The sequence below is a fragment of the Anguilla rostrata genome, chromosome 12 (genome assembly GCF_018555375.3).
Source record: "Anguilla rostrata isolate EN2019 chromosome 12, ASM1855537v3, whole genome shotgun sequence".
In the NCBI taxonomy this organism is placed as follows: domain Eukaryota; kingdom Metazoa; phylum Chordata; class Actinopteri; order Anguilliformes; family Anguillidae; genus Anguilla; species Anguilla rostrata.
Genome location: NC_057944.1, coordinates 27,948,888 through 27,976,050, shown reverse-complemented (window position 1 = coordinate 27,976,050; position 27,163 = coordinate 27,948,888). Strand labels below are relative to the sequence as shown.

Here is a 27,163-nt window from a genome sequence, read left to right as displayed (position 1 = left end):
TCGTGTGGATAGGAAAACTACGTTTTCAGAAAAATCCGTATACGTGTGGACAGGGCCTAATGGCCTATGTGAGCGAAAAGTAAAATCATCATATCGAGGGATGACTACCTCGGCATATCACTCAATTCTGCAGACCTCTTCATTAGTTGCGTTCCTACAGGACAATACAGAGTGTACTCCCATAATATCTGTCATGTCAGGAGCACTATCAGTGAAGTCATCTGATATGGTTGCGACCTAAATGGAATGTTAATTTAAATTCGTTCAACATTAACTATTCGCCGCAAACTTAGTTTGGCACGAACGTTCGTCATCTTAAACGTGGGCTACAACTTGTTGGACGGCAGACATGATAAGGCAGTGGCACCTTATGTGAACCCACTAGTTCAATGTATGCCAGCGAAAACCCGCCCCAATTCTTCGGGTGAAAGGAACAACATACATAATACAGTGCGTCTACAGAGGGCAGAAGTTGCGTCAGATAACAGGAATAGACCTCCGACATTACCTACTGTTTGTAAACTAGCGGACAGTTAGTTTCAGAAAATGTATTTTTTAAGCCTCCTGGCGAACAATGTCATCGGTCTCTTGCTGGGTCTCATAGTTCTGGTGTTATTTTGGAAGAATATGGGGGAAAAAAGCAACACAGCAAGACTACCGCCGGGTCCGTCACCAGTCCCAATCCTAGGAAATATTTTTCAGGTGGATTTAAAACAACCGTACAAGTCCTACTCAATGGTGAGTTATAGGCTATATAATTTAACGTATACTAAAAAGATCCGAGTCTGCTACCGTATAATTCTGCCATTTCCCCAATGAGAAAAAGATTTATGGTAACTTGTTCATTATGATTTTTTATTTATTATTGCAGGCCTATACGAAAACAAAATCAAATGAACAACTTTTTCATGTTTAGCCTCGAACAAAATATTAAAAGATGACATTTAATATTATACCCTATAATATTTTATTTTCCTTTATTCATTATCTGTTTTAACCTCTTGTGGTTGGTGGACTGAAATTTTTATTGAAATGTTATTTTGAAGTGTACAAACTCTTCATAAAAACTATCTTTACTGGGGTCAGAGTCGTACATTATGATGGGTGAGGCCAGTTTTTACAATTTTCTTTCATGGAAAAAATGTTTGGAAAATTAATTGTTATGTCTTAAAATTGTATGTGTTCGGGCTGATGTTTCCTCATTGTACTGGTAGAGATGTGGTTACTACGAGATCCACCCTGTTGTTTTTATTGAGTTCGCCTGCAGGTTGGGCTATATCCCAAGTTACGACTTGGTCGGGCATGCCCAATACCTATAAATAAGGCTTGCACTGAACCGATGTATTAGAATACGTTGAGTATTAACCATCGCTTACTGTTACACGAATGCTCCGTCATTTTGTTTTTGATTATATTGTTATACAATATAAAATATACGAATCGTTCTTATGTTCTGCGCCTGTGTTTGTAGGTATTTAAGTCCCCACGTTTCCCCCAGTCCTTGTTCAAGTTTATAGCCTTGTGCCTGTGCTTTCCAGTTTCTAGTCCTTACTTTAGTTGGTATTTTTTTCCTGTGTTTTATTTATTTATTTTTTTTTCTTTTTAATTTTTTATTTTATTTAGGCTAATGGTTTTGTCCATAATCACTTCGTATTCTTTTTTGTGTGCATTCAGTTTTGTTGTTTTCCCCTTGTATTTCACATTAAAAGTCTAGTTCGTTCAACCTGTGCATCCCTTTGTGTGCATTTCGGTCCATACCCACATGTCCTTGTGTCACTATTGCAGTTTTTTCCCAACAGTGTTACACACACTGATCAAAATGATCGAAAGCATACAGGCAGCGAGAGAGAAGCCGGTTCAAACCCAGCCCCTCATTTCCTCTCAGCGAAGGATACACTGATGTATGCTACTGCAGAATTTGTTTCCAAAGGATATATTTATTGTGTAGCAATTGCATAGCAGGTTCCAGCATAATGTGGTTTAAGAGGGTAAAAAATCCCTCAAAATGTGAAAAGCAACTAATTAAGGAAAATGAACAGATTGTTAAAATTTTGGAATTGTTACTGTGGTTAAAATGAAAACCAGCATGCCCACAGTGGGGCCCTGGAACCATGTTTTGGAACCAGTAATCTAGAGTGTATAGCAGGTATGGAAGTAAAACGGTCGTGTGATTAAGTGCATTCCAAACTCAAGTATGCAACAAGGAGTTTTGTTTTTGCTTTGCTGTGAAACAATTAATTCAATAAAAATTGAATTACGAAAAAAAAAAAAAGTATGCAACAAGGCAAGAACTTCGACACGCCTGGGGGGGGGGGGATCAAACCGGCAACCCTCCAACTGCCAGACAACCGCTTACCTCCTGAGCTATGGCGCTCCGTTGTCAGTCACACTCAGAGTATGCTAACAGTGTTTTTTCTTGTCCCCAGTTCAGTAAGAAGTATGGCTCAGTCTTCACTGTGTGGCTTGGCCCCAAACCAGTGGTTGTGCTGTCTGGGTTTGAGACCCTTAAGGAAGCTCTTCTGAACCAGGGGGAAGAGTTCAGTGGCCGGGCTGGTTACCCGATACTCCTTGAAGTCACCAAAGGATTTGGTGAGCAAAATGACATCACTTCCTGTGTTTTCTGAATTACTGTGTTTTCTAAATTCTTTGCAGATTATGAATTGTTCATGAATTGAGTGTGTTTTGTTAATCTGAACCTCTGGTTTCCAGGCAGTCATGTTCAAATTGATATTTGTAATATGTTTTTGCTGCTAATCGAATAAGCATTAGAGTTGGTCATTCAAAAAATTAGGACCGGCTTTGTCTCTGTGGAAGTCATCCTTTTGAGTGCATGCCAAGTTGTGGATTTAATGCATTTATAGCCGAGTGCCATTCTCACCTCAGAAGCAGTAACATGTGGTGAGGTCACTGGCTGGGTAGTCTACAAAAACTTTTGCTCTCGCTATTAATGGGGAGAGATGGAAGCAAAACAAGCCGGAGGCCCTGCATGTGTAAACTGCTATTATATTTGCAAGATTAAGCCTGTCCATTTGCATACAACATTGTATAAAATCGATTAATATTTAATTATAGAATTAAATTGCATTGTTTGAACAGGTAGTGGTTTTAATACACAGGGGAAATATATATTTTGTTTGTTCAAATGATTCTGCAATTTGAATTTATTTTATCATAGCCAGGGTGCATACCCCTGCATAACCACCTTACTGCCCAGAAGTACGGTACAAAAAACACCTAGCTGCCCTAGAAAGCTTCCTAATTTTCACAAGTCCTTTTGTGACTTGGATGCTGCTTGAAGAGATTGAGGCCAATTCGTCCTCCTCTTTTTATAGTTGGAGGAAGTTCTGCCTCAAGATCATGGAGAATGACATTTTTGTATGAGCGTCCCAAAATTTGCTGATGTAAGCATCAATCATGGTAAGGGCCATAACACTGTTTAGTTACAGTCATCCTTTGGTCTTATAGATTCATAGTTATATGCAGTCTGCAATCTATTTTGTACCATGGCGACTTATTGAGAGGGGATTTTGGGGAGCTGTCACTCCAAATCTCAATTGACCAATAGACATACATGGCACATTCTTCTTAGACACCGTCTGTATGTCAGATGTATCTCAACCCTCAAAACTTAAAGAGTCTTAGCTCGATTGATTCGATTTCAATCTCATGTTGCTATCAAACAGCTTCCCCTTGGCCTACAATTTTTAGTATGCAGCTGCGTTTTACAGTTTTTTCATAACTGCTTACTCACATTTCCTGAAATGATATTCATGTCAGGGTTCTGTGTCTTCCCCCTGTTATCCCTGGTTGGGCCGCCAGATGGCAGCACCTCTGCTTTGTGTCCTGTTAATTGTTTTATTGTTTCCAATTATCCCATTATTAGTTGCTTATTGTCTCGTGTTCCCTTCCCTTTCTGTGGCCTGATTGTTCATTGTGCCCTCCTGTGTCTCGTCTGCATCGTGTCTATTTAAGTCTCTCTTTTCCCTGACTCAGGTGCTGGATCCTTGCGTGCTTGTTGCCCGTTCCTTGCTTGCCTTTTGCCCGTTTCTTGCTTGCCTTTTGCCTGTTCCTTGCTTGCCTTTTGCCCTATGCTTGCTTCTTGTCTGTTCCTTGCCTACCCGTTGCCTGTTCCTTGCCAGCTCTGTTCTCTATTTTTTGGGATTTTTGTATTTTTGTTTTCCCGCGTTTTTTGGAGTTTTTTCTTTGTTTGTAATAGCCGCCCTGCAAGGCTTTCTGTTCCCTTTGTTCCCCATCTTAAGTAAAGTCTTTGTTTTGCCTAATTTTGGAGTTTCGTGTTTTTTCCCTGCACTCTGCGCTTGGGTCCATTCCCGCGCCCCCCCTGACAATTCATTTTTCCCAAAACTATTAACATAAAACACAAACTCATACTGCTCTGGCTAAACTTTCAAGATAACATGTTTTTGAGTAGTGTTTCATTTTATCTTCCATCTAAAATCAAATTTGGATTCAGATGGCACGCAAAAGGAGTCAAATACATAAACAATACTAAATACTCATTACATATTGGTGAGATAAATAAAAAACACTACCATAAAAGCTGTTAATGAATCAGTAATCATACTGATTCAGTGGTTCATAACCTATATACATTTTGCAACAACATGCTACTATAATCTACAGAAATTATGTAAATGTACAAGTGTTACAGTAAAACAGTAAACAAAATTCAATAAAAATGTCATCGTCTAAATGAAATCAATATTTATTTTGTATTTTCCAGCAGACAAGAAGTCAGGGAAACAAGTAAAAATGAAATGTACTTGCACAGGGCAGTTAAGTGGGTTAGAAATGCAATGGTTTCCTAAGGGAGCTGTTTGTATGTGAGGTATTGCAGGCAGTAGGTGACAGTGGTGGTAGAACTGGTGCAGTATAGCATGAGGCCACTGTACCTTGTGTCCCTCACTTACCCAATTGTTTCCACCTTTCTGGCCACAACTTGTATGCCTTGTTAAAACCCGGCAATTAATTTTTGTCCCCTGTAGGGGACATGCGTCTGGTCTTAATCTTAGGAACCATACATTCTGCTTTGCTGAAATCTACACTACAAGGGACATTCAATAAAAACAAAATAATACTTTTGAAAGTATTTTCACTGCAACATGTTTTTGTTATCTAAGACACTTGTATTGTGTCAAAAAATACAAAAAAATAATGACAATCCTTTTTTCTGCTGGGTCTCAGGTGGATATGTATAGTGCTGAAAACATGCTGTGCCAACAGGGGTGCTGGCGAGCAGTGGTGACCGTTGGAGGGATCTGCGGAGGTTCTCCATCATGACCCTGAAGAACTTCGGAATGGGGCGGAGGAGTATTGAAGAAAGGGTACAAGAGGAGGCCGGGTTTTTGATCAAAGCCTTCAGTGAATATGGAGGTAGACTTTTGGTTGATCCGTTGAACTTGACGGTTAATCTATAATAACCAGATCACTCAGTGGTGGGTTGTTAAATGTTCTTGAATGAGCTGAGCAACTTCAGATTTCACCTCTATACCTTGTTTTGAGATCAGAATTCCTGTTTTCTTTTGACAAAGATTACTTGGTAAATTCTACAGGATAGAAAACCTTTTAATCTCGAAGAATTGTGAACTGTGAACTTTGAAACCTTTCATTACTTGTCACCACCCTGCTAACCAAATGCTCAAAATAGTTTTTGGTTTTGTTTAAGAAATTCTGTACTTAATCTAGGGTACACTGCTATGACAACTGGAAGTCAGTACACATGTTATTGGGGGAAATATTATTATATTGAAATATAAATGATATTCGTTTGAGTTGCAGTTTGTACATTTATTACAGGTTACATGATTAATATTTAAGTGGTAATTCTAATTGTTTTCATAAGGTTTTGTTTTAAAAACATAGGTTTATTTCACATGATGGCAAGTTAGTTGTGTATGACTATTTAATGTTTTTAATAATTACACAAAACACATATGCAGTTAATTCAGAGTACCGTAGTCATAAAGTACCATGTGAATTTGCAATATTATAGTCATGATTTTACCATGTTTTAAAATATAAAAATGCATTTACATTGAGAATACCTCAAAAAGAGCCAGATTTACTAAGCATTTGCAGGGGCACCCTAAATCTTGCCCATGATATAATGTGCAAAATGTTCTTGTAAAATACAATTTGATGTGGGTTACTTCAGCTATATAGTTCCCTTATTACCCACAGATGCTTGGTCATGCCTTATAAGTGTGTGCCCTTTCTTTTCCAGATTCTGTCTTCAACCCTAACGACCTCTTGTGTAATGCCGTAGCCAATGTGATCTGCTCCATTGTCTTTGGCCAGAGGTTTGAATACAATGACCCACAGTTCAAGTTCCTCCAAAAGGGCCTTGATGACTGTTTTAATTTTCTCAACAGCTCCAAAGGCCAGGTGCATATTATACCTGTTTTATGTAATATGCATTACATGCATGTTTATTTATACCCTCTACATTATGACCCTACAAGATATATAGTGTGATGCGCCATTCAGACGATGCTCATGTTTTGCTGAAAATAAGAATTAGTGCAGTATTGGAAGTACACTTCACTTCAATTTGGCTATGTTCAGTTGGTTTATCTAATTCATGTGTTTTTTCTGTTCTTTCCTATTTCCTGTGCCATAGCTCTTATTTCATACTCTACTTGTGGTACTTCCTGTTCAGTTGGGCTGCCTCTTGATAATAGATCCAGGGTCCTACTCACATGACTATGCTTGCATTTAGTTTATTTGGCCAAATCAGATGTACAAAGTAAGAAACTTGGCAAGCAGTTTATTGCCTTCTCTTGCATTCTTGTGAATTATCCAAGGATCTAACCTATATTTGAATGCGTTATAGTTCAGAAATGTTGCATGTTGCATCTGACCAGTATTTAGTGATTAGAACAAAAGGCACACAAAATCTGCAATTTTACATACTTATGAGTACCTCTTATCTATTTCTGATTCTGTTATACTGCTCTTCAAAATATCATCAGAATGATTGCTATGCTCATTATATTTTCAGCATAAAATTTTCTGGATTAAAAGTGAGAATTTTCTGGCATGGGATGTCTTTTTGTGAGCCAGCACTTTTCAACACTCTACAAAGAATTTTTTTTCATTTGTAGAAAATAGTATAAACCTTACAATGCATTGGAGCTGTGCAGCACAGTGAAGGCTAATGTGAAACCATTTCTTGCCTTTTTCCTCCCAACAGCTCTTCAATGTGTTTCCCAAACTAGTGTGGTGCCTGCCTGGGCCTCACCACCACCTCTTTAAACACATTGAGAGTATTAGAGAGTACTTTAAACAGGAAGCTCAGCGTCGCATGAAAAACCTCAACACCGACTCCCCTCAGGACTTCATTGAAGCATTTCTGGTTCGAATGCTGGAGGTAATTAAATAGCATTCATATTACACCGATGTCGTGTTGGTTATTAAATATTGCTCCATCCTTCTGAATTGTCTACCTTAGACAATCAGGATTTTCTTCAGTTAATGGAGTCAGCTGATGAATTAACGTTCAGGAAGAAATTACTGGACTACTGGGGGGGGGGGGGGGGGGGGGGGGGGGTATTTCTGACAGTGATCGTAAGCTAAGACGGGGCCCTACCTGCAGAGTGTCTTGCGTATAGGGGCAGCACTAGGCACAAGACCTTTCACAAGGAGGTCCCTCTTCTGCTTCTCACAGTACTGTTTAGTGAATTATTATGGATTCTCTTCCTCCCTTATGCTCTTATTCCCTCAAGTCTTTACATGTTTAGTAGAGCCCGACCGATATATCGGTTTGGCCGAAATATCGGCCATTATTTGACTTTTTTGACGCCATCGGGATCGGCAGTTATGCAGCCGATATGTCCCGATTTTTAAATAAGTATAATAAAAAAAACATTGATTATTTATCTGTATTTGTCTGTTCGAACGTTGTAATTGCTATTTACTAGAATTATCCAGTAGAGGGGGCTCTAATACAAGTGTGAACTGCAGCAGCTGACGCGCTACTTCTGTATTAAGACGTTTGTCACTCGTGCGTCATCCAATATTCTCCACTGCAAGACTTGTCTGCACAGATTCGATGGCCGCAATAAAGGTATGTATATTTAGTGAAAGTTAATTAAATTAAAGTTAATTAAATGCGTTTATACGACCACTATGTTTATCAGTCCTCATTATCAAGCGAGCGAGCTAGCTAACATATTTGGTTCACTTTAGCAAGCTAGCTGGCTAGCAAGCCTTTATGAAGTGGCAGTGAATAAGCAGCGTAGGATCTACATTTCCAGGGGACATCGCTGTATTCTCAAATAAATAACCAGCCAAAATAAAATGGTGATTGAATGCATCACACATTTGTTTCTTTATCTGATTATAATTTTATAATTAATTTAACTGAGAATAAATAATAAGAAATCATGAGGCTATGTCAACAGCTAATGCATTATTGCAAGTGAGTGTGTGTCATCTAGTCACGCGTCAGAGCGCATTGTAGTTTTTTTCACCGCCGAATTCCTATGGACAGGGAAGCTCGCTAGATGAAGTCTTACTCTTTGAGATCATGTAGTAGGAATAAAATAAGATATAGAAACTTTGATAAAATATAAGTTTTTCAAATTGATTTGAAAATGTTGCATTTTTTTTTACAAAATATCGGTCAAAACATCGGTAATCGGTGGGCTAGGACTCTCCAAAATCGGGATCGGCATCGGACCCAAAAATCTGGCATCGGTCGGGCTCTAATGTTTAGAGAGGATCCAGCTGCAGAGTCGAAAGCCACTATCAAGACTGCAGGCACAGATCATCCCAAGCTCTGCAGAACAGACAGTTATGTCCTTAGATAGATTTCACAATGACAGGATGCAGCTGTTTATCCAATTACAAACTCTGCCAGATTTGGAATTACCAATTTGGGAAAAAAACAGGACACACATACAAAAATGACTGCTTTCTCTCAAACAAAGTGTTTCAGGGATGCACTTGTTTTCCAGGCAAGATATTTTATGTGCCATATTAGCCACCTACAGTTGCACTGACTCATGGTGCTGACAGGACAGTATTCACTGGAGAATAACACTCTGGGGGGCTGTAGATTGTGGTTTTTAAAAGTGCAATGATGTCAAGATACCAGTCATGACAGACAGTGTAGTGCAGGGGTGTCAAACTAAATTCCCACAGGGCCACTGTGTCTGTGGGTTTTTGTGGTTTCCTTTCAATGAGCTGCCAATTAAGGCACTCAGAACAACGTATGTTGGTTATTTAGCCAATCAATGACTTAAATGAACTACTGGTGCCGGGAACACCCCAAAGCCCAGCAGACACTGGAGCCCTCCAGCACTGGAGATTGACACCTCAGGTATAGGGGACCAGCCTGCTTGAATGCATCATGAACGCCCTCTAGAGGGGAGCAGGTAAGTGCATCTCAGTTGATTCCAGTCGTGGGTCCTGGGCACTGGAGGCTTGGAGTGCAGATATCAGTACAATCCAATCACAGAGAACATTGGACAACATTAGAAAAATGATATTAAAACAATACAAACCCTAAAATTTGAAGGACTTGAATATTCTGTACTACAATTTTAAGAAGTTTCTTTATAAATGTTTTTTTTTTAAGTCTGGCTTTTATACAGCAACTATCTGTGAGATAGTATGTACTTGTGCTTTGTTTTTTTAAAATGCATTTGTATGTATTGGTCATTGGTGGTTGGTTTTAACACGTCTTCTCTTCATTTTCCATTGAATTTGTTTGAATTTAAAAAAATATACATACATGAACATCTTAATATGTATTGTTTCTTCTTTGTCTAATGAAATTCAGATGAAGTCTATTGCGGCAACACATTGGCTCAAACAAACTAACTTTTTTATTCCCTTCTACTTCAATTTTTTAAAAAGTAGGAATGAAAGGTTTTTGCTTGCTGCTAGCAAGCTGATCCCATAGTGATTTTGTTCCCCTCTTTACAGCAGGGAGACAAGCCTGGCAGTGAGTTCCACTTTGACAACCTAGTGAGTTCAATTTGGAGCCTTTTCTCTGCAGGAACAGAAACCACCACCTCCACACTGAGGCAGGCTTTACTGCTAATGATGAAGTACCCTCACGTCCAAGGTACCTGGAGCCAGTAATCACTTCTGAACAGCCGGCATAAAATTGTTGTTACTCAATTGACCATTTACGGCAGTTGATTTCTTAGTTAACTCGGCTCATTTGAGGACACAATGGCTGCTGGTTTTAAGGTACAAGCACACATCACCAGACCGTGTGACTCTAGGACTAGGTTTGAGGTAATACTGACCCAGGGCCGGAAATCCAAAAGTGCATCCCACTGTCTCACAGTATGGATGTGCCCAATAGAGCCTGCCTTGTTCCTGCAGAACGGGTTCAGAAGGAGATTGATCAGGTGGTGGGCTCCATCAGAACCCCCTCGCTGCAGGACAGACAGAATATGCCCTACACTGATGCCGTCATTCATGAGGTCCAGCGGTCTATGGACCTCGCCCCTACTTCTGTTCCGCACAAAATGATGAGCGACACAGAATTCAAGGGCTACTGCATTCCTCAGGTGATGCCAGTTACAATCCTGGTTATCTGATGTGCTTAATTATTGAAGTGTACGGTTGCATGAGAATTTTTTTTCCCTCCAGGGTACAATGGTATTACCTCTGCTGTCGTCTGTTCTGTCCGACCCAAAACTTTGGAAAAACCCTGATGTGTTTGACCCAGAAAATTTCCTGAATGAGAATGGGAGCTTCAAGAAGAATGATGGGTTCCTGGCATTTGGACTAGGTTGGGTTTCTGTTTACTGCTTTATTATAGATTCTTTGTGTTAGTCCTAAGTTTGATGTGCTGTGGATGTTTGTTGTACTTAATATCACTATCACCTGTAGGTTCCATAACCTGCAGTAGGTCATGTTCGTACAGTAATAGAAACAGATATACATTTTATTCAATTCTTTGAACTGTTCCAACTATGCCTTTATCAGGGCCTCATCCATACATAGACAACACATGTTGGTGCCTTGGGCTTCTGAATTGCTTTCAGTGTACTCTGGTAGATCTGACTAATTTAGTTATGATTCTACAATAGGCTAACATTTGCTGTAGGGAATCCTTGTGAAGGAAAGGTCAGGGATATCGCACACAGATACCCAAACAGCTTGTCCCTCTTATCTCCAGGGAAACGAGCCTGCCTGGGGGAGGGACTGGCTCGGGTGGAGCTCTTCCTCTACTTCTCGACCCTCCTCCAACGGTTCACCTTCACAGCAACACAGCCCCCGGAAGAGCTCGACATCAACCCTGCCTGCTGTAGCTTTGGACGATTGCCACGCATGTACACCTGCTACGCCAAACTCAGAGAATAAGTGCAATGCCCACAACATGGCCATTCATTAAAATTTAAAGTGACCTTTCTCCATAGCCCAGTCCATTTATGTGTCTATAATATATAATCTGTCAAGGGGTGGGAAAAACAGAAGATAGTGGACATTTTTCCAAGAATTACACTTGTTCTGAACAGAACTGTGGTCACATGAGCTACATACTAGACAATTATTTTTATGTATTGTGTTATTTTTATGTTACTTAGGTAAGGGGCTGTGTGTTAATCTCTGGGAATGTACGCGTTTTTATTCCTTGTGCTGTCATTGGCCAGGAGAGATTATTGCAAATGAGATTATTTGTCTTAGTGGAACTTTCCAGCGAGAAAAGATTAAATAAAATACAGAAATAAAAACAAATAATTTTGCATTGGTACTGTTAATCATTCTCAGATAGTGACAAAGTACGTAAAAAAACAAACAGGGATGTTGAAAACCTTGAACCCTAACACTGTTTTATTTGGGTTTTTTTACATCAAAAGATAAAACACTGTCAGGGAGGGTTTGTCATAAAATTGTTACTAATAATGATTTTCCATCAACCATAAGGTTACCCACAATCCACTACTGCAATGAATTTGCTGCTTTACATCCCACCCATGCCACTACTTAACCTCTGACCCCTTGGTCAATATTTCCCATTGCTCAGCTAGTTTCATGTGGAACAATCCTTTTCAAATAATATTGCTATCTGTAAGTTTCTGAAATGGCCACCTCTGCTCTGGAGTCTGCGTGAGCACTTAGTGGAGGCTTGGGTTTCAGTGCTGAGGGAGGATCTGATCTCCCAGCAGCCCATGAAAGTTGTCATTTCATTGGTCACTCACCGTAGTCCTTTGGGAGTGGAGCTGGGGCAGATGGGTGGACCATGGGCCGCTTCCGGGCCTCCAGAACTGGGCTATGGTACTCAGAGGCTGGCTGGGCCTCCTCCACCTCTGCGGTGTCCTCTTTTGTCATCCTATGGGTCTGAAACACAGACAGGATGGATGAAAGTCGTTCACCTCCGTGGTTCTCAGGCTCAGTTCTTTTGATGTTCATTTTTCTTCATTCCTGAAACAGCTTTTTATGTTTTGAGGGATTATTTATGCTCTTAAGCCACATTGTCAGAAATAGCTAAGCATGTCATGAAGAATAAATGTCCTATATTCATATTGCGCTTATTGTGCTATATTGCAAATAATTACATAAAAAGAGGTAACCTTAGGCTCTTGACTGGTAAAAATGTGGACACCTGGCCACTGAAACTGACCATTTGTGTCACGACACGGGTAGGGACTCAATCGCAGACCACGGCAGAATTCTCTGTTCAAAAAAGTTTATTCAAGGTCAGTCCAAAACAGCAGGCCCAGACAAAATCCAGGGACAAGCAGAGATCAAGCACGGGTAAAGACAAAGCAGGCCGGCAAACAATCCAAAAATCCGTAAGGCGAAAGCGAGGTCGAAATAATCGGGCAGAAGTCATACACGCAAAAACTATCATATAAAACAGGCTGGGATAACACACAGGAGCAATCTGAGACGAACTGACAAATTAAAGTGAGGCATGCAGTCTTAAATAGGCAGAGGGTAATGAGGGAACAAGGAACAGGTAAGTGGGATAAGGGGTAACAGGTGGGGGGCGGAGTCCAGAGCACATGGTGAAGAAAACAAGCCAACCCACATGTGACAATACACACTGACAGATAGGGGGAGACAAAAACACAAAGTCCATGAGGGAGTACTGACAGTTTGGTGGACAAAAACAAAGACATCATAAATTATAATGAGCCAAACCTGCACTGTGTTACGTTTAAGGAATACATTATGAATGAAATTAAGTACTTGTGTTCAACAACCTTTAATGAGCAACAAACTGTCGGTAACAAAAATCAGCATACAAAGGGGTCCCCAGGACCTAGTTTGAGAACCATGGGTCCACCGTACCACATGGAGCATTGGGCTACTTTCCTACTCTTCCACTCACTGTACCCCAGTGATTCCCAACCCAGTTCCTGGAGATATGGTGTCCTGTATGTTTTCACTCCAAACCTAATAAAGCACACCACACTCAACAGCTAGAGATCTCATTGAGTTGAAAATGAGTAAAATCAGGTGTGAAAAATTAGGGTTGAAATGAAAACCTACATTACTGTAGATCTCTAGGCTCTGTAGGGTATGTGAATATTTGATATCTTATCCATTTGATATCTGTGAGCCAGTTATGTAAATTTTGCAGCTAGGAGCAGGCAATGGATGGACTGATTAACTGTATTATTTCCCAAGTACATTACAGCTTGATATCTGGAAGGAAAGAAAGAACATTGTCTTATATTGTATTTACAATGTGTTGTTGTACAACTACACGTTTTATGAAAATGGCTAGGATAGAAGTTCACATCCAGATTGGGCGAAAGCAACAAAAAAAAAAAAAATTTAATTCTCTGTCAGTTCTCATGAATAATTAAATCTCTATCGATAACCACAAATAGTCACAATTTCCTATAAAACCCAGATTCATTAAGGTTTTTTTCATCAAAAGAATGTAAATCAGGAAGACAATTATGAAATTCAAACACTTGACTCTTATGTTATATTGTGAGTCAGGTCCACTGCCCTAATCTACGCCATCCCTTTGCTTGCAACCAACCCCCAGAGAGCATACATAAAGCGCTTTAGTGTGCAAAGAATTACCAACTAACTGTAGCATTTGAGCTTTTATTTGTCATGAAGGACAATGCAGTGACATGCAATTAGCAAATGTAGTAAACTTTTCTATATACCACAGAGAGAATAAGAGGTGATGAAAGGCAATTTACGCTTTGTCTGAAGGCCCAAATTAGGTCAGAACGCCACAAAGGGGTTTAAAATAAATTACTACCTTAGTTATTAAAACAAGCAAGGGTTTTTTTTACACAGTAAATAAGTACTATAGTAAAGGTAAGGAACATCATATTTTTTCTTGCACAGCCTTAAAAAGGTCAGCTGACCAAAAAAAAACTGTCATAATAACGCATTCAGTCCTAGTCAGCCTGGATGTCCATGCACCACCTGAAGCTCAATCTGGGGAAGACAAAACTGCTGCCCCTCATGGCAAAGTGTTCCCTATGGACTGATGTGCCAAGTACAGTCGATGGCTCTGCAGTGTCTCCTATTCAGCTTAAGAATATTGGTGAAGCTCCACATGACCAGCTGAGCTTCTGTCAACACACTGTGGCAACCACGCACCGATGCAGACTGGTGCTTCACAAAACCAGGAGAATATGGCCCTTTGTCACCCTGGAGGCTACACAGCTACCTGTACAAGCACATAATCTCTCATCTGGACAACTGTAAGGCCTCACTGGCCAGCTATCAGGCCACTGCAATAAGAACTCCCATTTGGTCTTCAACCAGCCTAAATTCACACACCACTGTTGTACACCCTTCATTGGCTTCGGGTGGCAGCCTGCTCTCCATGCAAATCTCATACACTGGCAAACTGAAAATGGTACTGTCTTCCTATCTTCAGACAAGACAGGGTAATGCAGTGGTTCCCAAAATTTTGTGGTCAGGACTCCCCTTTGGTAATAGTATTTTTTTCCAAGAAATCACATGCAAAGTCAGTTTAAGTGTCACTAATCCGCTGACACAACCCAGTTTAATTTTCATAGCAAGCATTACAGGGTCACACTATGTTTCTAACTAACATTGAGGCTGTTCAGCCAGCTAGAAGGGGATTGTTGGACGGCAGCCATGATAAGGCAGTGGCACCTTTTATGCACCTTATGTGAACCCACTAGTTCACTGTATGCCAGCGAAACCCCGCCCCAAGGCTTCGGGTGAAAGGAACAACATACAGTACAGTGCGTCTACAGAGGGCAGAGGTTGCATCAGATAACAGTAATAGACCTCCGACGTTACCTACTGTTTGTAAACTAGCGGACAGTTAGTTTTCAGAAAATGCATTTTTTAAGCCTCCTGGCGAACAATGTCATCGGCCTCTTGCTGGGTCTCATAGTTCTGGTGTTATTTTGGAAGAATATGGGGAAAAAAAGCAACACAACAAGACTTCCGCCGGGTCCATCACCAGTCCCTATCCTAGGAAATATTTTTCAGGTGGATTTAAAACAACCGTATAAGTCCTACTTAATGGTGAGTTATAGGCTATATAATTTAACGTATACTAAAATAACCCGAATCTGCTATTGTATAATTCTGCCATTTCCCCAATGAGAGAAAGATTTATGGTAACTTGTTCATTATTATTTTTTATTTATTATTGTAGGCCCATAGGAAAACAAAATCAAATTAACAACTTTTTCATGTTTAGCCTCGAACAGAATATTGAAAGATGACATTTAATATTATACGCTATTATATTTTATTTTCCTTTATTCTTTATCTGTTTTAACCTCTTGTGGTTGGTGGACTGAAATTTTTATTGAAATGTTATTTTGAAGTGTACAAACTCTTCATAAAAAATGTTTTTTAAACAATCTTTACTGGGGTCAGAGTCGTACATTATGATGGGTGAGGCCAGTTTTTACAATTTTCTTTCATGGACAAAATGTTTGGAAAATTAATTGTTATGTCTTAAAATTGTATGTGTTCGGGCTGATGTTTCCTCACTGTACTGGTAGAGATGTGGTTACTACGAGATCCAACCTGTTGTTTTTATTGAGTTCGCCTGCAGGTTGGGCTATATCCCAAGTTACGACTTGGTCGGGCATGCCCAATACCTATAAATAAGGCTTGCACTGAACCGATGTATTAGAATACGTTGAGTATTAACCATCGCTTACTATTACACGAATGCTCCGTCATTTTGTTTTTGATTATATTGTTATACAATATAAAATAAACGAATCATTCTTATGTTCTGCGCCTGTGTTTGTAGGTATTTAAGTCCCCACGTTTCCCCCAGTCTTTGTTCAAGTTTATAGCCTTGTGCCTGTGCTTTCCCGTTTCTAGTCCTTACTTTAGTTGGTATTTTTTTCCTGTGTTTTATTTATTTATTTATTTTTCTTTTTAATTTTTTATTTTATTTAGGCTAATGGTTTTGTCCATTATCACTTCGTATTCTTTTTTGTATGCATTCAGTTTTGTTGTTTTCCCCTTGTATTTCACATTAAAAGTCTAGTTCGTTCAACCTGGGCATCCCTTTGTGTGCATTTCGGTCCATACCCACATGTCCTTGTGTCACTATTGCAGTTTTTTCCCAACAGTGTTACACACACTGATCAAAATGATCGAAAGCATACAGGCAGCGAGAGAGAAGCAGGTTCAAACCCGACCCCTCATTTCCTCTCGGCGAAGGATACATTGATGTACGCTACCGCAGAATTTGTTTCCAAAGAATATATTTATTGCGTAGCAATTGCATAGCAGGTTCCAGCATAATGTGGCTTAAGAGGGTAAAAATTCCCTCTAAATGTGAAAAGCAACTAATTAAGGAAAATGAACAGATTGTTAAAATTTTGGAATTGTTACTGTGGTTAAAATGAAAACCAGCATGCCCACAGTGGGGCCCTGGAACCATGTTTTGGAACCAGTGATCTAGAGTGTATAGCAGGTATGGAAGTAAAACGGTCGTGTGATTAAGTCCATTCCAAACTCAACTATGCAACAAGGCAAGAATGTGAAATTTTACTGGAGGGTCTCTTCGTGTTCTTGGGACGATTAAGAAACAAAGCATTCTTACATGCAATAGTGTGTTCTTGTAATTGTACCTGGTAGTGTGTTCTTACAAGTACCCAGAACACATGTATGTATAAAAATGGTTGTAATTCCTACATTGTACATACAATCTTTTTGACAAAACCCTTAAATTAAAGCTGAAAGTCTACACTTAAATCACATCTTCATAATTTCATTTCAAATCCATTGTGGTGGCGTACAGAGCCAAATAATGAAAATTGTTTCACTGTCCAAATACTTATGGACCTGACTGTAAATGATATGATGCGGATAAAAAGTATCTGGATTTTTGCACATTTGTATGTGTATTTATTTAGCATTTTTATCTTATGCAGTTGCTGCTCACCATATCTTCCTCCTCTCTCTCTCTGGGATATCTGCCTCTATGTAGTCGATGCCCATCGTGTTATCAAGTAGAGAAAAAAGAAACACCTTATTTCTGTCTGATGTTTTTTATCAGACAGTGTGCAACAGTGGTTTGGTAGCCCAAGAGGAAGAACTGGTTGGGAGTAATACGTTTAATTTATTTTATGTCTCATCTTGCTTCATAATACTTTTACTTGTGCTTAATCTCCTGGCTTTCAACAGTCTGTCTTTAGTGTTCATGTTTCCAGGGTAGAGAGATTCCTGTCTTTCAAATCTTTGGAAGATGACACATATCCCTTCATATAATTCATTGCTTCAAAGCTAGTCGCTACCCAGCCTATGCTAGTTCATCTTAGCTCTGGCTCAGTATGGCCACTACCTACGTTTGGCAAAGATGGAGCCTCCAAGGGCACTCTTTCCATTCATAAGGTCCCTCAAACAATACATGAATAGGTTAACATAGATGAACTAACTGAACTAACACTAGCATAGACGTCTTAATGAATAGGTTAACATAGATGGACTAACTGAACTTACACTAGCATAGATGTCTTAAGTCATTAACTGTTAACAAATAATACTGTCACGGTTGTGCCTCCTCTGTAGTTTTTGTCCTGTCTCGCATCCCTTAGTTTGGTCTGCCTGAGTTTATGTCTGGTAAGTGTTTATTGTTGTGGTAATAGGTTAATTGTGTTATCACATTCCACACATCTGCTCGTTGTCTTGTTTCATTCCGCACCCGCCTGCTTGTTGTCTGTGATTGTCTCCAAGTGTGTCCCTGTGTATATAAGTTCTTTGTTTGCCTGAATTGGGCACTGGATCCTACTGTTTTCTGCTCTCATTGTTTGTTCCCTGTGTTTCCAGATTTCTAGTTCCCTGCGCTTTGTGTTCCCTGTTTTCGAGTATTTCGAGTTCCTCGGGTTGTTATTTTGTTTCTAGTTGTTTCTTAGTTTTTTTTGGAATTGCCTCTCGTGGCCTTTTGTTCTCTGTTTGTTTTGTTAGTAAAGCCTTTGTTTGAATTATACCCTCTTGACGTCTGTGTCTTTACTCTGCTTGGGTCCTACCTCAATAATTCGCTGACAAATACTTAGATTAACGTTAGCTAGTCTTATTAGCTAACATTAGGCTATTCAAGACACTGCAGCACCAGTTTGTTCAGGTTTGTAACTGTCAAATAAATGAAATATTACACACACAATATTAGTATCTTATTCTGTCAACAAAGATTATGAGGTTTAATACTTATATAAAAGTAGTTTATCAATATTTTATTGAAGAATAACTCAAGAACTTTCCGTACATAAGCCATGGCAGAAGTGCTGGTTCTAAGCATTATTGACAAAGGTGACTGCCTAGGGCACCATTAGTCTGGATGGGAGACAAGTCAGGTCTAGGACCCTGGCATTGCGCCCATAATAGTTGTGCCAGTAACAGTATAGTGATGGAAACTTCTTGTTCTTTTTTGTTATTGTGGTTCTGAAGCCACCTAGACTTTACATAAAATTTGTTTTAGATGCAGCAACCTTTTTGAATCATTTTCGAGTTATTACACTTAGTACTAGGTAAAGTCTTATCCACAGTATTTTAACATTGAAAATATGGCCCCTGTAGTGTAGTTACAGTATTTTTTATCCACTACAGAATGCTTATGTATGTCTTCACATCAGTGAGATACAACCTCAATGGATAACTTAACTGACATGTCATTTTGAGTTCAAATCAGTATTTCTAGTAACAAGTGTACAATCTTTACAGAATCTGTATACTCTTGTGTGACTTACAGTACATTTGTAGACGTTCTCCATAGCAAAACACGGGCTGGATTGGCTGTCAGGGCATGACTCAGAGGGCCCTAAAAGCACACGGAGATTTGCTTCACAAGCAGTCACACTCAGAGTATGCTAACTGTTTTTTCTTGTCCCCAGCTCAGTAAGAAGTATGGCTCAGTCTTCACTGTGTGGCTTGGCCCCAAACCAGTGGTTGTGTTGCCTAGGTTTGAGACCCTTAAGGAAGCTCTTCTGAACCAGGGGGAAGAGTTCAGTGGCCGGGCCAGTTACCCGATACTCCTTGAAATCACCAAAGGTTTTGGTGAGCAAAATGACATCACCTCCTGTGTTTCCTGAATTACTGTGTTTTCTAAATTCTTTGCAAATTATGAATTGTTCATGAATTGAGTGTGTTTTGTTAATCTGAACCTCCGGTTTCCAGGCAGTCATGTTCAAATGGATATTTGTAATATGTTTCTGCTGCTAATCGAATAAGCATTAGAGTTGGTCATTCAAAAAATTAGGACCGGCTTTGTCTCTGTGGAAGTCATCCTTTTGAGTGCATGCCAAGTTGTGGATTTAATGCATTGATAGCCGAGTGCCATTCTCACCTCAGAAGCAGTAACATGTGGTGAGGTCACTGGCTGGGTAGTCTACAAAAACTTTTGCTCTCGCTATTAATGGGGAGAGATGGAAGCAAAACAAGCCAGAGGCCCTGCATGTGTAACCTGCTATTATATTTGCAAGATTAAGCCTGTCCATTGGCATACAAAATTGTATAAAATCAATTCATGTTTAATTATAGAATTAAATTGCATTGCTTGAACAGGTAGTGGTTTTAATACACAGGGAAAATATATATTTTGTTTGTTCAAATGATTCTGCAATTTGAATTTATTTTATCATAGCCAGGGTGCATACCCCTGCATTACCACGTTACTGCCCAGAAGTACGGTACAAAAAACACCTAGTTGTGTCCCTCATTTACCCAATTGTTTCCACCTTTCTGGTCACAACTTGCATGCCTTGCTAAAACCCGACAATTAATTTTGTCCCCTTTAGGGGACATGAGTCTGGTTTTAATCTCAGGAGCCATACATTCTGCTTTGCTGAAATCTACACTACAAGGGACATTCAATATAAACAAAATAATACTTTTGAAAGTATTTTCACTGCAACATGTTTTTGTTATCTAAGAAACTTGTAGTATTGTGTCCAAAAATACAAAAAATAATGACAATCCTTTTTTCTGCTGGGTCTCAGGTGGATATGTATAGTGCTGAAAACATGCTGTGCCAACAGGGGTGCTGGCGAGCAGTGGTGACCGTTGGAGGGATCTACGGAGGTTCTCCATCATGACCCTGAAGAACTTTGGAATGGGGCGGAGGAGTATTGAAGAAAGGGTACAAGAGGAGGCCGGGTTTTTGATCAAAGCCTTCAGTGAACATGGAGGTAGACTTTTGGTTGATCCGTTGAACTTGACGGTTAATTTATAATAACCAGATCACTCAGCGGTGGATGAGCTGAACAACTTCAGATTTCACCTCTGTACCTTGTTTTGAGATCAGAATTCCTGATTTTCTTTTGACAAAGATTACTTGGTAAATTCCGCAGGATAGAAAAGCTTTTAATCTCGAAGGATTGTGAACTGTGAACTTTGAAAACTTTCATTACTTGTCACCATACTGCAAACCAAATGCTCAAAATAATTTTTGGTTTTGTTTAAGAAATTCTGTTCGGTAGACTGCTAGGACAACTGGAAGTCAGTACACATGTTATTGGAGGAAATATTATTATATTGAAATATAAATGATATTCGTTTGAGTTGCAGTTTGTACATTTATTACAGGTTACATGATGTTAATTCTAATTGTTTTCATAAGGTTTTGTTTTAAAAACATGATTTCACATGATGGTAAGTTAGTTGTATATAACTATGTAATATGTTTTTAATAATTATATAAAACACATTAATGCAGTTAATTCAGAGTTCCGTAGTCATAAAGTACCATGTGAATTTGCAATATTATAGTCATGATTTTACCATGTTTTAAAATATAAAAATGCATTTACATTGAGAATACCTCAAAAAGAGCCAGATTTACTAAGCATTTGCAGGGGCACCCTAAATCTTGCCCATAATATAATGTACAAAATGTTCTTGTAAAATACAATTTGATGTGGGTTACCTCAGCTGTACAGTTCCCTTATTACCCACAGATGATTGGTCATGCCTTATAAGTGTGTGCCCTTTCTTTTCCAGATTCTGTCTTCAACCCTAACAACCTCTTGTGTAATGCTGTGTCCAATGTGATCTGCTCCATTGTCTTTGGCCAGAGGTTTGAATACAGTGACCCGCAGTTCAAGTTCCTCCAACAGGGCCTTGATGGCTATTTTAATTTTCTCAGCAGCTCCAAAGGCCAGGTGCATATCACACCTGTTCTATGTAATATGCATTACATGCATGTGTATTTGTACCCTCTACATTATGACCCTACAAGATATGTAGTGTGATGCGCCATTCAGACGATGCTCGTGTTTTGCTGAAAATAAGAATTAGTGCAGTATTGGAAGTACACTTCACTTCAGTTTGGCTATATTCAGTTGGTTTATCTGTAATTCATGTGTTTTTCTGTTCTTTCCTATTTCCTGTGCCATAGCTCTTATTTCATACTCCACTTATCTCGTGGTACTTCCTGTTCAGTTGGGTTGCCTCTTGATAATAGATCCAGGGTCCTACTCACATGACTATGCTTGCATTTAGTTTATTTGGCCAAATCAGATGCACAAAGTAAGAAACTTTTCAAGCAGTATTGCCTTCTCTTGCATTATTGTGAATTATCCAAGGATCTAACCCATATTTGATTTCATTATAGTTCAGAAATGTTGCATGTTGCATCTGACCAGTATTTAGTGATTAGAACAAAAGGCACATAAAATCTGCAATTTTACATACTTATGAGTACCTCTTATCTATTTCTGATTCTGTAATGCTGCTCTTCAAAATATCATCAGAATGATTGCTATGCTCATCATATTTTCAGCGTAAAATTTTCTAGATTAAAACAACACTCCACAAAGAAAATTTTTCATTTGTAGAAAACAGTACAAACCTTGCAATGCATTGGAGCTGTGCAGCACAGTGAAGGCTAATGTGAAACCATTTCTTGCCTTTTTCCTCCCAACAGCTCTTCAACGTGTTTCCCAAACTAGGGAGGTGCCTGCCTGGGCCTCACCACCAGATCTTTAAACACATGGAGAATATTAGAGAGTACTTAAAACAGGAAGCTCAGCGACGCATGAAAAGCCTCAACATCGACTCACCTCAGGACTTCATTGAAGCGTTTCTGGTTCAAATGCTGGAGGTAATGAAATTGTAGTATTCATATGACACCAATGTCGTGTTGGTTATTAAATATTTCTCCATGCTTCTGAATTGTCTACCTTGGAGGTAGATCAGGATTTTCTTCAGTTAATGGAGTCAGCTGATGAATTAACATTCAGGAAGAAATTACTGGACCCATACCCTAATTTTAGTTGATTTGTTTAATCAGTATAATTCACTTGATAGTGCCTGGGTGCACCTGGGTGAGTGCTGAATGAGTGGTTTTTAATGCGAGATAAACATCAGGTGTTAGTTCAGAGTCCCTGCAGGAGTTACAGAATCAGTGACTATGTCACAGAGAAGGGCACACCCAGGGGTGCCCCTCAGCTTTTAGAGGCCTACGCAGAATTTTTTGGGGGGCCCTTTCCATCCTTAATATTGTGGAAGGGGGGATTGTCATCATGGACTGGAGAGGGAGATTGTGTTTGCGGGGGGGCTATTTATATTGCTGATCGTGCAAGGGCCCTACCTGCAAGTCTGCGTATGGCAGCGGACAGCCTAGGACAGCTTCACAAGGAGGCCTCTGCTCTCACAGTATTGTTTAGATATTAGGATTCTCTTCTCTTATTTAATCTCAAGTCTCATGTTTAGACAGATCACTGCAGATCAGCCACTATAGACTGCCGATCCCAAGAAGACTGAATATTTATCTACAATTTAAGAAGTTCTTTATAGTTTTTTTTTTTTTTAAGTCTGCTTTATACAGCAACTATCTGTGAGATAGTATGTACCTGTGCTTTGTTTTGTTTTTTAAATGCATTTGTATGTATTGGTCATTGGTGGTTGGTTTTAACACGTCTTCTCTTCATTTTCATTGAATGTGTTTGAATTTTAAAAAATATACATATATAAACTTCTTAAGTATTGTTTCTTCTTTGTCTAATGAAATTCAGATGAAGTCTATTGTGGAAACACATTGGCTAAAACAAACTAACTTTTTTATTCCCTTCTACTTCAATTTTTTAAAAAGTAGGAATGAAAGGTTTTTGCCTGCTGCTAGCAAGCTGATCCCATAGTGATTTTGTTCCCCTCTTTACAGCAGGGAGACAAGCCTGGCAGTGAGTTCCACTTTGACAACCTAGTGGGTACAATTTGGAGCTTTTTTGCTGCAGGAACAGAAACCACCACCGCCGCACTGAGGCAGGCCTTACTGCTAATGATGAAGTACCCTCACGTCCAAGGTACCTGGAGCCAGTAATCACTTCTGAACAGCCGGCATAAAATTGTTGTTACTCAATTGACCATTTACTGCAGTTGATTTCTTAGTTAACTCGGCTCATTTGAGGACACAGCGGTTGTTGGTTTTAAGGTACAAGCACACATCACCAGACCGTGTGACTCTAGGACTAGGTTTGAGTAATACTGATCCAAAAGTGCATCCCACTGTCTCACAGTATGGATGTGCCCAATAGAGCCTGCCTTGTTCCTGCAGAACGGGTTCAGAAGGAGATTGATCAGGTGGTGGGCTCCATCAGAACCCCCTCGCTGCAGGACAGACAGAATATGCCCTACACTGATGCCGTCATTCATGAGGTCCAGCGGTCTATGGACCTCGCCCCTACTTCTGTTCCGCACAAAATGATGAGCGACACAGAATTCAAGGGCTACTGCATTCCTCAGGTGATGCCAGTTACAATCCTGGTGATCTGATATGCTTAATTATTGAAGTGTACGGTTGCATGATAATTTTTTTTCCCTCCAGGGTACAATGGTATTACCTCTACTGTCGTCTGTTCTGTCCGACCCAAAACTTTGGAAAAACCCTGATGTGTTTGACCCAGAAAATTTCCTGAATGAGAATGGGAGCTTCAAGAAGAATGATGGGTTCCTGGCATTTGGACTAGGTTGGGTTTCTGTTTACTGCTTTATTATAGATTCTTTGTGTTAGTCCTAAGTTTGATTGCTGTGGATGTTTGTTGTACTTAATATCACTATCACCTGTAGGTTCCATAACCTGCAGTAGGTCATATTCATACAGTAATAGAAACAGATCTACATTTTATTAAATTCTTTGAACTGTTCTTGTCACGTAAAGGGTAGGGAGGACCCAAATGCAGAGTAAAAACACAAACTCAAAAAAGGGAAAATTAACAAAGACTTTACTTACATGACAGGGAACAAAAAAAACCAGGAAACCAAAAGGCCACACAGGGCACAGGGCACAAAAAAAACAAAAAACAAAAAACAGAAAACTCAAAATTCAAAACACACACAGGGCAAAACACAGGCAGGCAGAAACACACATGAAACGCATTCAGAACACAAGGAACCAGCACCCGAGTCAGGGAGACAAAAGACTTAAATAGACTCAAAACCAACAAGACACAGGAGGGCACAATTAACAATCAAGCCAGGACTGGGTGGGAACAATGAGACACAAGCAGAAACAATAATAAAATAATTGAAAGCAATAATACAATTAACCAACAGGGTAATGAGCAGGAACACAAAACAGAAGTGCCGCCATCTGGCGGCCCAACAAGGAAAAACAGAGACAGAAACACAGAACCATGACAGTTCCAGCTATGCCTTTATTGGGGCCTCATCCATACACAGCCAACACATGTTGGTGCCTTGAGCTTCTGAATTGCTTTCAGTGTACTCTGGTAGATCTGACTAATTTAGTTATGATTCTGCAATAGGCTAACATTTGCTGTAGAGAATCCTTGTGAAGGAAAGGTCAGGGATATTGCACACAGATACCCAAACAGCTTGTCCCTCTTATCTCCAGGGAAACGATCCTGCGTGGGGGAGGGACTGGCAAAGGTGGTGCTCTTCCTCTACTTCTCGACCCTCCTCCAACGGTTCACCTTCACAGCAACACAGCCCCCGGAAGAGCTCGACATCAACCCTGACTGCCGTAGCTTTATAAAATTGCCACTCTTTTACACCTGCTACGCCAAACTCAGAGAATAAGTGCAATGCCCACAACATGACCATTCATTAAAATTTAAAGTGACCTTTCTCCATAGCCCAATCCATTTATGTATCTATAATATATAATCTGTCAAGGGGTGTAGTAAGTGCTGGAACAGCAAATAAGATCAAGATCACTGGCAAAACACAACTGAAATACACATGGCCATCTACAGGGGTACGCAGAGCTTGAAGATACAATAGCATTGGCATATTGAACCACTGAGATTGCTGCAATATGCGTGTTGTAGTATTCTCAAATGTCTTGCAATCTTGTTTAGCAGTCTAAATTTCAAAATGTTCCAATACCGTAGTTATCAGTAGTTATGTTCTTGTATTGTTGCTCTGTTAATCTGAAGCAAACGTATGATCATTCAAAAACTCAGATGGGAGTCTAAAATCATTTTGACAGCCCAACAACCGTCAAGCAGATGGAAATTAAATGCACTGTTAGATTGTACGACATAGCCTACTAATGTTACAAGTTGTAATGAGATTTGAAGAGATTTTCTTAGTGACCATATATACTATGTATACACTTGTTATATTTGGAATATGCTTAGATTGTATCTTAAAGCTTTTTCACATGCGGTAATTGCTTTCTTTACTAATGACCTTGTTGTTATATATTCGCTATGCAGTATCTTTTCACGAGTTGCACAAGTGATTGTTAAATAAAAAAGAAAGTACATTTTCATTATGGTTAAAACACTATACAATGAATATCTGATCCATTATATGGGATAATATCAAATTTAAGATGCATTTTATCAATATTTTGTTATTAATAGACGTTCCCCTGTAGGTGTAGGAAAACTTTGAGACTCCCCATGATTGAGATGATATCACATGATGTTAAAGTTAGGGTATTCCCATCAATGTTGATCAAACTGTTTCCTCCAACCCCCGATGCTTCATGATAAAAATATATCACATGTATAACTATACACTCATATAATCAACATGTAATCCAATAAACCTATATCAGTAGTTGCAGCTAAGCTTATGGAAACGCAAGAAACCACAGTATCCACAAAAAAAGCAAACGCAGAAGGCTTAAAAAAACCACATTTACTCACAGAAAACACTAACCAAATACTAATCATACACTAGCGCCAAAAAACTTCAGCAGATAACACTAACCAAAAACTAATCATACACTACTGCCAAGATACAGCAGAGAACATTAATCCAAAACTAACAGAACGCTATTGCCAAATAAAAGTGCTAGAAGACTAATATTTTTACAGTGACCCTTATGTAAACTACAAATGGCAAATTACAGGAGGCTATAAACTCTGTAACTTGTATGCTTAAAGTAAAATTACAGAATAAAGACTAATATTTGTTTAAGGGAAAGTTGGGGTAACATTCCACAATAACGTTATCATCTAAGAACAGAAAATCATTGTGGTGCCAAGAAGGTCAGGCCGACCCAAGAGCAGGAAATTAAAATCATTGTGGTGCCAAGAAGGACAGATGGCTGGTATTTTAAGAAATGTGTTAAGGGGAGTTGTGGGGTACATTTGTGTATAAAATGAATGTAAAACTGACAATCGAGGTTCAATTCGGCTGAATTGATCCGGCTTTGTGCACCTGTGCAAATAAAGTCTAACTTTTCTGAAGAGCTTGCTGCTGTGGTGTCTTTTCCCTCGTGAAGTAGTTTTCTACAAATTAATGATTGGACTTTGAATTCTGTCGGTTCCTAGACACGACATAG

General features: G+C 39.4%; 3 protein-coding genes across 7 annotated transcripts in view; 2 read left to right on the top strand and 1 right to left on the bottom strand.

Annotated features, from left to right (window-relative positions):
• The window catches only part of clip3 (CAP-GLY domain containing linker protein 3), a 42,659-nt gene extending 30,186 nt beyond the window's left edge, over positions 1-12,473 (bottom strand). For 3 of the 4 annotated variants that reach the window (XM_064303461.1, XM_064303463.1, XM_064303467.1), the window contains exon 1: positions 12,183-12,472. In XM_064303461.1, coding sequence (XP_064159531.1) covers positions 12,183-12,393 — 211 coding nt within the window. In that variant the 5' untranslated portion in view covers positions 12,394-12,472. Of the gene's footprint in view, positions 1-12,182 lie in introns of all 4 variants that reach the window. The other variant, XM_064303466.1, reaches the window with a different exon arrangement.
• LOC135236874 (cytochrome P450 2M1-like) lies at positions 379-11,726 on the top strand. The gene is made up of 9 exons (XM_064303468.1): positions 379-738; positions 2,427-2,589; positions 5,242-5,391; positions 6,242-6,402; positions 7,211-7,387; positions 9,949-10,090; positions 10,357-10,544; positions 10,627-10,768; positions 11,159-11,726. The coding sequence occupies exons 1-9, from the start codon at positions 547-549 to the stop codon at positions 11,341-11,343; spliced, it is 1,500 nt and encodes a 499-aa protein (XP_064159538.1). The 5' UTR covers positions 379-546; the 3' UTR covers positions 11,344-11,726.
• An 11-nt stretch (positions 12,474-12,484) lies between the features above and the next one.
• On the top strand, positions 12,485-27,070 carry LOC135236875 (cytochrome P450 2M1-like). 2 transcript variants are annotated; one of them, XM_064303470.1, is made up of 9 exons: positions 12,485-15,465; positions 19,302-19,464; positions 20,445-20,594; positions 21,406-21,566; positions 22,331-22,507; positions 23,570-23,708; positions 23,960-24,147; positions 24,230-24,371; positions 25,259-27,070. In XM_064303470.1, exons 1-9 carry the CDS (start codon positions 15,274-15,276, stop codon positions 25,441-25,443), a joined length of 1,497 nt encoding a protein of 498 aa, XP_064159540.1. In that variant the 5' UTR covers positions 12,485-15,273; the 3' UTR covers positions 25,444-27,070. The 2 variants fall into 2 exon arrangements, with proteins under 2 accessions (XP_064159540.1, XP_064159539.1); XM_064303469.1 differs by having other exon boundaries at positions 13,094-15,465; positions 23,567-23,708.
• The last annotated feature ends 93 nt before the right edge of the window (positions 27,071-27,163 follow it).

Bases quoted from the DNA above. Each gene is read 5' to 3' on its own strand.
- LOC135236874 (XM_064303468.1), top strand. From the start codon at position 547: ATGTATTTTTTAAGCCTCCTGGCGAACAATGTCATCGGTCTCTTGCTG. The intron at 7,388-9,948 runs GTAATTAAATAG...CCCTCTTTACAG, and splicing joins TTCTGGTTCGAATGCTGGAG to CAGGGAGACAAGCCTGGCAG. The intron at 10,769-11,158 runs GTTGGGTTTCTG...TCTTATCTCCAG, and splicing joins GTTCCTGGCATTTGGACTAG to GGAAACGAGCCTGCCTGGGG.
- LOC135236875 (XM_064303469.1), top strand. From the start codon at position 15,274: ATGCATTTTTTAAGCCTCCTGGCGAACAATGTCATCGGCCTCTTGCTG. The intron at 20,595-21,405 runs GTAGACTTTTGG...TTTCTTTTCCAG, and splicing joins AGCCTTCAGTGAACATGGAG to ATTCTGTCTTCAACCCTAAC. The intron at 24,148-24,229 runs GTGATGCCAGTT...TTTTCCCTCCAG, and splicing joins AGGGCTACTGCATTCCTCAG to GGTACAATGGTATTACCTCT.